A 14693-nucleotide genomic window follows, 5' to 3' on the forward strand; every position below is an offset into this window, starting at 1 on the left:
AATGTGTTAGCATGGCTTGAGCTATTTTCCAAAAAATAATCAGTTTCTAGACATGCTTCCCCTGATATAAAGACAACCAATTGAAAATGCACACACCACACTTTTTAGATATTTATCTGTTAGGAAACAGGAAAAGCAGGGCTCATTTTCCTTCTAATTTGTGATGGTCTAGCAGATAAAGACCCGATAAAATATGCTGGATTTTTTTTACTGCAACTTCATAAAATCCCAGGGACACAAAAAATTATTACTTTGTAAAAACAAACACAAAAAAGCACTGTGTGCTGCATACATTTGTTGAAGTTGAGGATAAAGAAAAGTTACTGCACCTTTAGAAATTTGTAGAGAAGGAACGTAAACCAGTTGGTCAGCATTTTCTCTGCAACAGACTCTGTCCTGCAAACAAGCACAAAGTACATGCTGAGATTTGATCCCTGCACTGACATCATAAATATTCGACATTAGTGTCAAATTTTCTTCAAATAAAAGTGGCGGCAGCTGCTAATGAATAGGCTTTCACTGGACAAACGCATCTGTAAGGACATGAACGGCGAGAGCGTTTGCACACGCTATACGATGGCCTTTCAGACAATCTTTCGGCCGCCTTTTATGCTCAGGCACGCCGAGGGCAGCTCGTGTACAAGCGGCGGGGATTTTAATATGAGGCGAAGCAATTAAAAGCCTTTATTTGATCCCGGTGGATTGATGTTGTTAGGGGCCGCAGTGGCTCTGTAATAACACTGGCCTCATTATCAAGCGCTCCCTCGCCTATTCACTGGACTAACACTCGATCCGGGCACAATAGAAAGTGAATGAATACATCTGCCTCTCCTTCTCCGCCTGGCATCCATGCTCCACTGGTGGGGCAAAAGTAATGTGTGTGTGTGCACGTGCATTGACCTGGGCCAACAGTGTGATTGATCTCGTGTGAATGACTAATATGCATGCATAATAACAACAGCGGTGGTGGCAGCAGGCGAAAAGGAGCGGGTAGGATCGGATATCCTTTGACAGCAACCCTCGTGGTTAGCAGCGGGAGTATGTGGGCAATAATAAACACACACCCCTGCCCCTGCTCTAAATGAGAGACTACCGTAGACATCAATATTTCAGGATTAGTGTCCATTGTGCCCATTTGTGTGTTCAGTTTTTGTCCTTAGTGAGTCGGCTGCCACCTGCAGCCCTCCCTCCCTTCACCATTCAGTCTGCCTCGTAAAAAAAAAAAGGCCTCCACGCTGCAGCGCGAGGGGGGGGAGCGTAATGTGCCAGTGGGGTAGTCTGGTACCCCCCACCAGAGCTGGCACAACACCTGGAGGGGATTAACTTCCTGCTTCTCACTGTGCCTCCACTTTTTATTCAGCCCGTCCCGCCCTTTCCTCCATCCACAGATCCAAGGGTCAACAAGGTCACTTTTCATCTTTTCTTTCATGTGTCCTTGCTGACTTCCTCCCTCCCTCATTTCCATTTGGCTGCCCTATTCTGGATCATGTAATCGCGCACACTTCCAAATCCTCTCCATTTTCACAATTGTAGCCCGTCTGGGATGAAAGAGGCACGGGAAAAAAAGAGGAGGTGCATAGGGAAGGAAGGAAGGAAGGAGCAGTAAAAGGGTAAAAGAAGAGAATGAAGAACAAATAGCTTGGCTGAGTCTCAGACCCACATTTCTTTTTCTTTAACTTCCTTTTACTTAGCCACTTCCAATGGACATTGTGTGTTTTCTGTTTTGCCTTTGTGCCCAGACAAGTGTGTGGCAGCTTGAAGGCTTGTGTGCAAAAAGCACAAATTAATCCCACTGCGTACGTATCCAAAAATTAGCCCCTGTGCTCACTACTCTTTATCACGCGTGCGTGCGTGTGTGTGTGTGTGTGCGTGTGTGTGCGAATGGCAGCGGGTGCCAGCCCAGCAGTAATAAGAAGTCTTGGCGCACTCCCACCATTTAGCTTATGCTCATTCTCACTCGCAGCACTCTCTATTGGGAGCCGTGATGAAAATCAGCACTGTGATGGATCTGCTCAACATCTAACGCTTGTGTCTGGTATTACACCGTTTTAAAACAATCTTCATCCCAACCTCTCCTCAGCTAACAATCCAAACACAGCAACCTATGTTTTGGGTTAATCTTTTGAAATTCGCCGTGCCTCGTTGGCATGGCCAGGCGTTTGCCCACTTGGCGGTCAATCAGACGGGCCGGTGGATGCTTGAAAGGATCTAGGACCCAGGAGCCATGGGAGTTTTTAGGTATCCCTGATTAAAGAGGGACAGTGGGGGGATCAGACAGCAAAAATTTAAAAGATAGCACCCGTCCTCCTGTGTTTTTTTTTTGTGGTAAAATAATACAACATGATCTAAATTATTTTACTCTCACATAAAAAGTGTCAATTATTTTTGCTATTGCTAAAGTTACACCATACTGTTATCTAACGGTTCAAATATTCCTGGATATTCTGTTTCTTTTTTGTTTTTTCCCCCAACATTGGTTGTGCTGATGCAAATGACACGGCATATGTCACTGAATAAATAACATTAAATAATATTTTATAGTAACCTAAAGCGAATCCGTATATGTATTGGATGTAAAAGAGAACATAGATGAATTTTAAATAGACATTCACTGTGTAGGAAAAAAAAAAGATTTATAATTTTCAAAATTGTTTTCTTATTTCTAAGGGTCACAGATGGATATGCAATTAGTTTATTTTTTGTTATTTCGATTTTGAGATAGCAAAAATATAGAATGAATAATTATATTTATTATTGTTAATTAGTAGGGTAGTCGCTCTGCATTCAGCCGCTTAACAGACATCTTGTTTATAGCTTACCGAGTGTCGTTTTGAAGCAGCAGTACTGCAATAAAAGTGATTGGTGGTGATAATTAGACCATGTATTTTCCAACAGGAAACATTGCCAAGCCGTTAAGATTTTTCTTTCACACGAACCAGGAAAATCTGTAGCTCCCCTTTTTCAGCCAGCTGGCCCGCAGTGCCCAACGACAGATGGGGTTGAGACGCTGCTGCGTCATGAGATGCTGCATAGAGTAGGAGATGACTGTCAATTTTCCTGCATCTCTTTAAAAGAACGCAAAAACCACAAGAACAGATCGTCCAATTTTTATTATTATTTTTTAAATAAAGTACTGAAAGCCTTGGTAGATCAGTGTATACCAGTGACACACCAAACTAAAAATATTTAAATGAAGTTGAGAGAAGTGAATTAAAAGGTTAATTTCTGTATCGGTTTCAGTCGCATGCCAAACCAACCATTTCCATTTCTTACTTTTGGCTTTTTGTGGGTGAAGAATGCAAGTCATGCCGTATGCCACAACGTTCTCACAGTAATCCAACGCTCCTATCCATCGCTCTCTTGCTGACGCACATGCTCAGTTATCCGTTTATTTCTCTCACTCAAAAAATTAAGAGGCTAAAATCATTTTCTATCAACCAACATTATCCATATGGACCTACAGCGAGGCCTGTCCACCTGCATGCTGATGGGGTCTCTGTGCTGGAGGGTAAAGCTGTGATTAACACATAAGCATATTGGGTCCTCTTGACCATAATCAGAACTAATATTTTGATGTCTAAACTGCAGCCAAATAAAACTTAAGGCGGAGGTGGGGATTGGGGGGGTGTTTAGCTCTGCGTGACAGGAAGAGCGAGGGAGATGGAGAGATGGAGCTTAGAAAGAAGTTAAAGGAGTAGAATGCAGGAAGCAATACGACAGATGGTTGTGGAAGGCTCTCGTTAGTTAGCTTGCCTGGTGGTTGTGCTTCAGCACAGGTTGAGATGGGACAGATGGAAGGATGTGAGCTTGTGTGTGGAGCGAGGAGAGAAGCGCGCGCACACACACACACGTTTCTTGGAAGAGGAGGTAGTTGGGAGCTGTGCTCACATCCCATGCCAGAGCTCGCGCACTTTAAGCATTGATTTAGCAATCAAGAAAACAGGGAAGGGGGAGGAAAGGGCTGGGAATATAGACTGAGAGCACGAGCGCAGGACAGCGAAAGAGAAATAAAGGTAGGTCCGACATTACACATGCGATAAGCTGAGACAGACAGGAAGAGAGCTGTGAAGAGCGAACAGAGGCAGAAAGGAAAGGAGAGTAACACCGAAATGAGCAAACACACACAAACAGAGAGAGAAAGCTACAGGCATGGAACAAATTAAAGACAGATAAAAATAAGAGGAAAGGGGTGAATTCTCCCTTGTTTAAGCTTTCAAGTTTGTGTGTTTGCATCAAGGCTATTTTTATCTGCTAACCAAGGACACACCAGTCAGCACAGACTACGGGGTGGCATAGCTTGCCGTATCAGATCTGAAATTCATGCTGGGTTGGTGAAGCAGGAGATTTAAGGAGGAATAACGGGATGCAACGATATGATCAGTGGCCATCGCCATCATACGTATGACAATTGGGAAATCAACCTGAGTGCGGATGTGATGTGAACATGTGTTTCCCCTTCTGTGCAGTCAGCATGGCGCTGGCATTTTCCCCAGGTTTTCCTGCTCTCTGTTGTCATCGAGGAGGAGAAATGTGCTTTGCATTTTTATTCTGTGGTTGTTGATCGCTCTTAATTTCCATCCAATATGCAGAAATAGATTTGCAGAAATAGCACAAACAGGGCTCTCGTGGCTCACGATAAACAGCGATCAAAGGGCCGACTTCCTAGCTCGTCTCTGCGCCTCGGCGTTCCAACTTTCTTCACTATGTAACAAAGCTTGAAGTGTCTTTACTGTCCTTGACTGCCTCACTGTTTGGCATGTGCACCAAACTGTTCAGTTCTGGTCTCTTTTGACCAGAGTACCTACTTCCAGATCTCAGCTGTGTCTGTGTACGTCACATCTTTTAGATTTTTATTTCTACAAATTTTTTTGGAAAACCATGCAAAGCAAGGGTGCAATATTTTGTGTTGGTCTACAACATAAATTAAATGTATTAAAAGCAGTTTACCTTCAGGCATGCATTATTGTTACTGGTCTTAACAATAAAAAATATGTAGCTTTAGAGCCAAGTTTGCTCTATAAGAGTCAAAACTTGCAATGGAATAGTGGAAAAATAAATCAGTTTGCATGACGTTCGACGAGGCTATCACATTTAAGCAGGAATAAACAAAAAGACTGGATGGATACTGTAAGAATGTGTTTTGATTGGTGCAAATCCCATCTTGACTTCAAACCATTAGTTTAAAGCGAAAACTAAAAACGGTGGAATAATCTTACAAAGCACCGTAATCAGGATTTCCACACAGGCCGCTGCATCTCTCTGCATCACAACTCGGAGTCTAAACATACCTCAACAAGACGAACATGCCCACTGTCTCTTGGACAGCACAGTGAGCGGGATTAATTTCAGCCCTGTCTGCCTTTTCCATGTTGCGTTTATGCATTTGTCTTTATTGGCAGAAAACACGAGTGTTTGCAGCCAGAGGGAGACTCTGAATTTGAATTGAAATGCGACGGACAACTTAATTTATCTCATGCCTGTCAAATCATTTGGGGGGTGAGGGGGTCGAGGCTTGACTGACAACCTGCAAGCAAAAAAAGCAAAAAAAAAAAAAAAAAAAAAAAAACATTTTCTGTGTGCTCAGACGTACGCAGCTGCCCGCACTAACCATGTAAACAACAGCTATGAAAGAAGCTGGTTTACTCACGCAACCATAATCACCGCATTTACCAAACACCGCAGGCAGGACGCATAATCACATACAGAGCTGTGTTCAAGTGCATGCCATTCAGGCTTTGACTACAAATCCAACAGAGGACTGTGATTGTGTCAGAGAGCCATTTATAATCACCCCCCCCCCCCTTTTTTTTTTTTTTCATGAATGAGTTTTTCTTTCCTCATGAGCAATTTGAAATTGGATTCGCTGCTAATTAATTATAATTATTTGGCTAATGATGCACACAGCAATGCGCTCTGATGTTTCTGACTCTGAGCCAGTGATTCAAGGTCACAGGAGTTAATCCAAACATGTCACAGATAGGGAACACTGAGAAGCATATGTAGCCTTTGGTTCCTGAGAGCCACGTATCCACTGTAAACCTTTCATCTGCATCCCTTCCCACAAACAGCCAAACAACTGTGCTTGCTCAGACGTTTATATAACCCTCTTGTGGTGAAACTAATCTTTTGATTTATGTTTAGACACACCGGGATGCTAAAAAAAAAAAAAAATAGCAGAAGGCTTGGGGTCAGAACTTGTCCATCTTGTCAACAAACCCCAGTTTCAGTTGAGGGAAGTGACTACAGAACATGATGGTGCAATCGCCATGTTTTATTGCAGGTATGGTGATACTGGATGTTGTGCCAAACATACACGAAGCATCAAATTGGGCTTGCCATAGTTTGAAAAAACCAACGTCGCTCTCCACTGTGAAGCAAATTTCAGTCATAGACTGGGAGCAATGGGACCGAGAAAAGAGCTGCTGATGACAACTATCCTTGTGGAAAATCCAAACAAATACTAATGGAAAAAGACAAGACACACAATAACTAGAAATATATGGGCAGAAGTCAAGGTAAGGCTTTTAAATCTGGTTTTGGTGAACTAAATAGCTTTTATACTAGCTGTGAAGCAACTTGTGACATGTACATGTTGAAAGACGAACAACATTTTACTTTTTTTTTTTAACTTAGCACTGTGCTTTTTAACTTTTCCCAACATTTTAAACAGCATGAAGAAGCAAGTGTCCATGAGCGATACCTGCCAGCTCTTGCTAATGATATGGGATGCTAGTGGTGCTGAAATCTGTGGTTAGTGCGTTGCATTTTGAGCCAGGTGAAAATCATGAAGTCTTTTCTTGATTAATAATGTAGGCATTTCAAACTACTCCAATGAACTCTATCGATTCTGTGATCAAATATCAACTGTGAGGTTGAGGAGATCGGCACGAGAGAACTTCATCTGATAATAAAGGTTTTCTATGTATTTATTTGTTCTTGGATGTAAAGTTGTGACCCAGTGTGGAGAATTAATTCAAGTTGTTGTACAATCACTTCCCTCCAGACAAAAAATCAAATATTCAAAGAAATAATTTCAAAGCTGCAAGTTACTAAGAGGCTCATGTTCATGATGAGTTCGTTTAAACTTCTGCAAGTGAGGAACAGTGGGAAAAATTAAGGCATTAAGCAAACAAAGTAAGTCATAAATGTCGCTCGTCAGCTGTGGGAATGAGGCCACCTGTGAAGAAGTGCTGCCTACAAAGTCCGCTCACTTGGAGAACGCTAATTACCTGCGAAGCAGCAATTTGGGGTGATTTTTGCTTTCAAGGTTGCGGTCTATCAGGTCAGACAGCAGGTGCTTCAGGACGTCGGTGGCGTACTCCAGCTTGCTCTGCAGCACGGTCATGATCAGCGAGGCCACGTTGCCGCGGTCCCTCATGGAGAAGCCACGCTGGGCCTCCAGAGTGCGAATAAAGCACAGCAGGAATGTTTTGTTGTTAATGAGCTGGCCAAAGAGCTTCAGCCCCTTCTCCACTTGCTCCTGGCGGTAGCCTGGCACCTGGGAGAAAACAAGAGAAATGAAAGAGCATTAGGCATTTCAAAAGCGGGCAAAATGTGCAGATTCAAGTTGGCGTATTATAAGACGATGATACATATGCCTAATTAGTCACACGCTCATTTGAATTTATTATTAGCACTCTGTCCTCCAAGTTAAAGTTTTTTTTTGTCTTTTTAAGAGGAATATAGCAACTTCATTAACATAATATTAAGATGACTTACAGCTGTGTTTGTACAACCAGAAACAAATGAAAGCCATGTTTTAAATAATCTTAACCAATGAATGAATGTACAATTTTCTTACATAGTCATGCATTAGCAATTAAAACCTTGGAAAGAATAATAGAAATGGGAAATAATTGACTGAGAAGGAAAAAAAAAGGAACAAAAAAAATCAGGAACCTAGGGAGATGAGGAGTTTAACATGTTCTAGCTTTTGTCAGGTTTCATCTGAAGGTTGAGAATAAAGTGAAAAACACCAGGCCTCAATAGGGAGTGTTTATTATTTCGATGGCACCGTGTTCCATATTAACGCAAGTTGAAAGGCAGTGCAGAACTGTGAATTCTTCTCATCTGAGCCCACACCATCCCAGCACTGTTTATAGTTGTAACTTGCAACATGTGCGTCTTTCTCCCCCCCACACACACACACACACACCATTTCTTCATAAACAGCACCTTAGGAGATTATGTTTTTTATCTGTCAGTAGCACTCTGGGTAAGACAGCATTGCTTTGCAGCGAATGCAGCTGTCAGCCCACATATGTTCCGTCTTTCTACCTTTTCCTTGAGGTGGTTGTAATCTGCCGGGAGCTATTGTTCAGTTGAAAGTCTAATTTTATGCAGCTTGTCAGAATGTGTTTTTGTGTTTGGGAGTGTTGGAGTATTAGTCGCTTGCGAATGCGGGGTTTTCATTTTTTTTTTTTTTTTTTAATTACTGTAAGGTTTTCTGATGTGCAAAGCTAGAGGTACCACTAAATGGCTCCAACTTTAGTTGCAGCAAAATTAAAGTTGGAGTCTTTAATTTTTTTTAATCTTTGGGCTGATTACAAAGATAGTCACAATTAGAACTTTATCAGCTATTTCATAAGCTAGATACCATTTTTCTTCCATGGATTTTTGTTGAGCTGTCATAAAATGCATTGTGGAAATGCAGCGGGGGGAAAAAAAAAAACCAGGACTATTTTAAAAAGGCAATATAATTATTTGACTACTATTTAATATGCCAGTTTTTAAATATAAAAAACGACAAGAAAGAAAACTTCAGCAATATTTTAGTGCTAAGAATTTTCTACGGCTTTGGTTAACGCAAAGAAAAACTCCATAATCTTCCTTTCACACCTCCCCATCAGCACTTGGCTTTAAATTATTCGGTGCATCAATAATAATTAGGTGGTCATCAACAGCCAGGCAGTTTTTCCATTATGCTCTTTTTCCACATAATACTCTTCATATAGTTTGATATTTGTGCCAATTAAAACATAATTAATACGGCTTATTAGTGGGAAATTCTCATCAGGAATGGGATAGTTAACTCTGAAGCCAGTGAAATAAGGGCCCATCGTTATTGTAATGGAACAAGATGACCTGTTTAATCATAGTTGTCAGTCAAAGTTACCAGTGAGGATAAATGACTTAATGTGTTTTTTTTTGTTTTTTTTTTCATTTTGCATTTCTCCTGATGATTGACTTTTAATTTGCTTTTGGGGATAAGGGGGAAAAAACACACCCAGTTACCATCTCATGTCATTTATCATTATTAATGATTTCACAGTTTTGATTTGAAGTCTATCTTGTTCGCTTTGAAATAACTCTTCTGTCAGCTATCAGAGGGCTTTTTGTTTACGAGGTAGCAACAGCAGCCAGCATCTGCGTTAATTTCACCTACTGCGACCCACCACACTGGTAATTTGTTTGCTCATTTTGATCTCATTTCCAAAAGGGCTAATTGGATTACACTGCTGTTTGATGAAGACTGAAGAAAAGGAGTCATATTTTATTTATGTGCTATGTCAAGGAAACAAAGTGTGAGATTATGTTTTATCAGCTTGGAAAAAGTTCAGGAAAAACCTTGAAACATTTTTGCTTTACAAATTTGTGCTGGAATTTAAATCTAATCATCTCTTTTTAAAAGACACTTTGCTCAAATGTTGAGAGGTAAACAGAATTATCTATTACCTCCAGATCTCTCAGTACAGGATGCTCCTCGATGCCTGGAAAAAGGACCCTCATGGTGTAAGTCCTGTAGTCTAGAAAGGGGATTCCAGCTCCATCTAGGTCACTGGTGAGCTCATGAATGTCTGTTTGAAGCTCTGCAAAAGCTGGAAGACGACAAACATTTTGCGTCAATGCACATATTTGTTGAGCCAAGAAACTGTTACAATCTCGACACAAAACTTGTTCATTGACGAGTCAAAGGTCATAAAACGAGGGGATGTCGATTTTACGTGAAGGTTTTTACCTTCTTTGCACTCCAGTGCCACGCGCGACTCGAGGTTGTCCATCTGCATTTGGAGTCTCTTCAGAGTCAGGTCGCTTTCACGAGACTTGCGCTTGTAGGCGATCAGGACCACCACGATGAAAAAGATGAGCAGCGCGCCGGCTGCGGCGATGCCGATGATCGCCGTGCTGCTGAGCGGGCTGTCAGATGTGATGTGGACCACGCCGGGGGAGAATTCGATACCGCCAACACGCGCCTCGTCACAGAAAAACACGAGAGAGACACGTTCTAGTGCTGTAATAATTTCACAAAAAACATCCCTAGACATTTTCAAAATCAAACTTCTTTCACATTTTTCAGATAAAAAACAACTAAAGAGCTCATTTATGGCCAATTATAAACATCATCATACAAAACTTCACTTCAAATTTATGGGAGATATTTTAACAGTGATCAAAGTTTAACGTTGGAACTAATGAATGGATCAAATCCTGGTTGGTTTGAAGGACGGATACGCAAACTAAAGACTTTGTTGACAGTCGGCTGGACAAACTGTTGGTTGTTTGAATGGATAATTGGGCAAAACTGATGGTTGATTGTTGATTATGATGAAGAAATGGAGAAACAAATGGATTCAATCACTTGATGGTCAAATATATAGATGGTTTGAGGGAGAAACTGATGATTAGTAGGAGATGAACAGATGAATAGATGTGTCAAATGTTTAGACAGTGGAACATGTTATCTTTTTCACACTAGTATTGTTTTTTATTTTTCAACTGCTATCCAGACCTAACCAATCATCTCCAGGCTGTACGGAGCCCCATCCATGCATAACTTTGGTTACCTTTTCAGTGGAATATAAAAACATCTCATACTGAATGCAGAACACATCACAGATTTCACCAGATGTTTCCTGTTAGTGTTTCTTAGAAATCTAAACTATTTCAACTGATCAAACTGAAGTTCAAACTACAGCGAGCGTCTACACACTTCTATTTTACAGTGATGCGTTTTTATCTTTCTGCGACGCGGGGTTCAGGTGGTAATATCAGGAAATGCTTTGCTCAAAGTGGTCTCTCTTAAAGCCACAAATGGAATCTTTATTGAGTTTGCTTTGGCCCTAATTCTTCTTATTTGTTTGTCTGCTTGTGGGTACCAACAGGAACCACGTGGCTGATTGGATTAGAACCACGCTCCGTATGAGAGCAGACAAATGGATAGATGGCAAAACAAAGAATGTCTGTCTCTAAATCTTTCAGTTGATTTGCAAGACTGTTTGTTTTCCTTCCCAGCAGAGTCTAGACATTAGTTTATGCTGTATTACCACTTACCAGGACTTTGTGGCGACCAGTCAGGTTGGGTGACTCGCAAAGAAGCTGGTTCTCTGACACCGTCAACATGCAGGGTTTGTCTCCAATCAGGACCGTGTAGTTCAACTTTCCATTCCCGCTATTAGTTGGCGGAAGAAAGTTTCGTCCCTGCAAAGACAATTCATGCCCTGTTTTCAATTGTTCAGTTATAAAAACGACGAGTCATTTCATTCAGATTATATGTAGCTTGAAATACAGGACGTTAAGTTTATTTTAATATTTTCAGAGTGAACTTTGCTCCAGGTGTCCTGATTAGTTCACACACAAACCAACTCACAACACACCAATATTGTTATAAACAAGTTTGACAAAAATGCTGTGAGCCCATTTTACAATATTCACTAAACATGAATCAAAGTCTACAAGAAAAAGTGTGTTGAAGATGTTGATCGACTTACTTTTAGTATGATCGGTGACCCCGGTTTAAGCTCTTGGACACCAGAGGGACTAAGTGGCTCAAATTCAGGGTTGGGGTAGTAGATAAAGTTGGTGTTGTTGAGGGCCATCAGGGACTGCACATCGTCCATTTTAAAGCCAAACTCATCGGGTTTTTCTGGTACTTGCTGCCTGGCCAGGCTTATGGACAGTTCTGGGACCTGACACTGCATAGTTGTGGAGCTCAGCACCTGACACATCTTGAGGACACAAAGATAGAGGGAAATTTGAGAGTTTGCAGGTATATACATCTTCTTGCCCCAACAGTTACAAGTCTTGGGACAATTTCCTTTTGTTTTGCTTACTCCTCACCCCGTCCTCTTTCCCTGTCAATTTGGTTTAGTTTTGGTTAGTTTGCGAAATATCTCTCTGTAAAATGGGCAGCTTCAAGAACTCTTCCCTGATTCCTTCTACATAAACATGTGTGCCTCAGTATGGCCATATTTGTTGAGTAAATAGTTAGCAATCCTGCTTCAAATGTCAGCATACTCTGCTGACATTTGAATATCAAATATACCACAATAAGACATTATTTTACTTCAATGTATTTAAATATAGTTACATTTGTAACATCTTACTGCTAATGTACTAACAGAAATTGCTATATGGATGTTTAAAGGTAGCAGACACACTTAATCTCTACTGATGATCAATCCAGCTTTAAAAATACTAAAGTTTTGAAAACATAATATGCTTAGGACATTTAGTTTGTTTCAATTGGATGCCACAAACATTAGGTGGTTTAATTTACATACTGTGTTGACAGTTTATATGAAATTTGCAGCTATGTGTTCCTTTTAATTCCTTTAATATTTCTTGAATTGCTCAGTTGAAGATGATAAACACCAACTTCAGGTGTTCAATTCTTTAGCTCCTACACATAAAAAAAGGCAGATTTTTTTTTAAAAAAGTCTAAATGTCGAGCCTGTTGGAGTCTCATTCCAAAGGTGGTGATAAAATAATGCACAGCTGGACACAGGATGCAGTTTCATCACTAGCAGATCAGGAGTGATAACTGAGTTTTACCTTTCCTTCATTAGCCTCTACCAAAGACCTCCCCAGCTTTTCTTCACTTCATCCTGTGATACTGCGATCCTTCCCTTTTCCTCTTTGACGCAATCTCTTCTTTCTCTGTCCAACATCGGCCACATTTCTATATTTTCTTCTCTTGTCCTGTCCTTCTATAAGAGTCTTTGCTGTTGACTCACATTTGATATATGAAACAATTTTAAACATTTATTTTTTTCTTTGTTCTACTTAAAGTGAGTCTTACTAGCAATGACAGATTGATCTATCACTTTAATGCCCCATGCCCCTCTATATCCTCCTTACATCTTCATCCCTCTCTGCCTGTCAGGACACTGACAAATCAAACTGCAGCACAGGTCTCCCTTGCAGACATCTCACATCTCCACAATAACCCCTGCCATGCAGTCATTCAAACTATTACCTGTCACTGTAATTGGCTCCTTGAACATCAGACTTGACAAATCCTGCAAGGTCTTCAGGACATTACTGACATGTATAAGGCAACGGTGTATGTCAGGCACCAGAATGTAGGGGAGGAAGAGAGAAAACACTTCTGTTTTTTTTTTGGAGAAACGTCACTAAAATCACTTTAGATGTCCGATTCCGTTTCTTTTTTCTCCTTCTCATCCACACCCATCTCGGTGTCGCACTGCAACAGGAAGATGTGAGGCAAACTAGGTGGCGACAGTTACCTTTAGACACAATGCCCAGCTCATGTGAGTGTGAGCACAGATGTTAAACGTGCTGCAAAGTCACGCTCAAATGAACCATGAAGATGGATAGCATTACAACCTTTTTGTTCCCCTCTTCTTTCAGTGAGATCAAACAAACTCTTGTATGACTTTCTCCAGCTTTCTGTGAGAAAATTGCAGATTACAGTTATACTATTTGTTTTGGCATATTGTCACAAGTTTTCTTTTTGTTTGCAAGAAAAAGTGATGTGATTAAAAGCTTCTTAGTAGTGGTGAAACCTGATTAAAATATTTAATCTTGCTGATTGCAATGTCTGTAAAACTTAATAGTGACAAAGTAAGCAACACTATCCATTTGAAAAACTTTCTCTGCTGCGAAATTATTGAATCGGAGACATCTTGGCTTCACAACAAAATATTGTTTTTAATTAATTCACTTAGGTTATTCAACCTTTAGATTGGTGCAATACTACACCCATTAAGATTTGTAGCGTTTCAGGAGCCCCTGATCTGTAACGTTTTGAAAAAATACTTCTTTAATATGAACTGTGAATCCTGGGATGTCTGTGCTTGCTGCAATATGTTTTGCACAGAGATTCAATGAAAGGTCATTGCACAACAATCATCTTTTCCAGCATGCCACGTGATCGTCTTTACTAGCTTATCAAAAATGCACAAATATTTGATAAGCCACAAATATATGCACAAATCGGAACTTTTCTATGCAAAACAAAGCAAAAAAAAAAAAAAAAAAAAAAAAAGCATGTATTAAAGTATACGGATTTTGTGAATTAAAATTAACACTTTCAAACCCCTGCCCTACCTTTTTAGAAAATTTAAATTACAAAGTTTAACTTCATTTTATGTATCCAAAAGAAGTTCAGGACTATGTGGTGTGCAGACAGCTTATTATTCCATTTGTAGCATTAAATATGAAGATAAACTTAACCGAAAAAATAAAAAATCACCCTTCAAAAATTCTTTGTGCACACTCAGACACAACATGCAGTCAATGTGTTTTCATTGTAGGTTAAAAATAAAAACATTTTAACCTGTTTCATGTTCAGATTTCAGATGAAGAAATATTGGTGTTTTGCAGTTACTTACGCTGAGCGATTCTTGGCTGTTGTATTTAGCTCTTATGATTGGGGTCTCAATGATGTCCAGGTTCGTTCCTGTTACCATCACCGGAGTATGACCACTGAAAGACAGGCACTATTTCAGTTT

The 14693-nt window shown here is 40.3% G+C and overlaps 1 protein-coding gene across 1 annotated transcript in view; it reads right to left on the minus strand.

Annotated features, from left to right (window-relative positions):
• plxna4 (plexin A4) overlaps nt 1–14693 on the minus strand; it is a 220701-nt gene that overhangs the window by 26478 nt on the left and 179530 nt on the right. The window contains exons 17-23 of the mRNA XM_088003196.1: nt 14574–14667; nt 11709–11945; nt 11272–11418; nt 9959–10193; nt 9676–9818; nt 7230–7498; nt 330–396 (exon numbers count right to left, since the gene is read on the minus strand). Of these exons, the coding sequence (XP_087859322.1) occupies nt 330–396; nt 7230–7498; nt 9676–9818; nt 9959–10193; nt 11272–11418; nt 11709–11945; nt 14574–14667 (1192 nt within the window). The remainder of the gene's footprint in view (nt 1–329; nt 397–7229; nt 7499–9675; nt 9819–9958; nt 10194–11271; nt 11419–11708; nt 11946–14573; nt 14668–14693) is intronic.

Source organism: Poecilia mexicana, unplaced genomic scaffold (assembly GCF_051168715.1).
Source record: "Poecilia mexicana isolate PSO_F unplaced genomic scaffold, ASM5116871v1 scaffold_23, whole genome shotgun sequence".
In the NCBI taxonomy this organism is placed as follows: domain Eukaryota; kingdom Metazoa; phylum Chordata; class Actinopteri; order Cyprinodontiformes; family Poeciliidae; genus Poecilia; species Poecilia mexicana.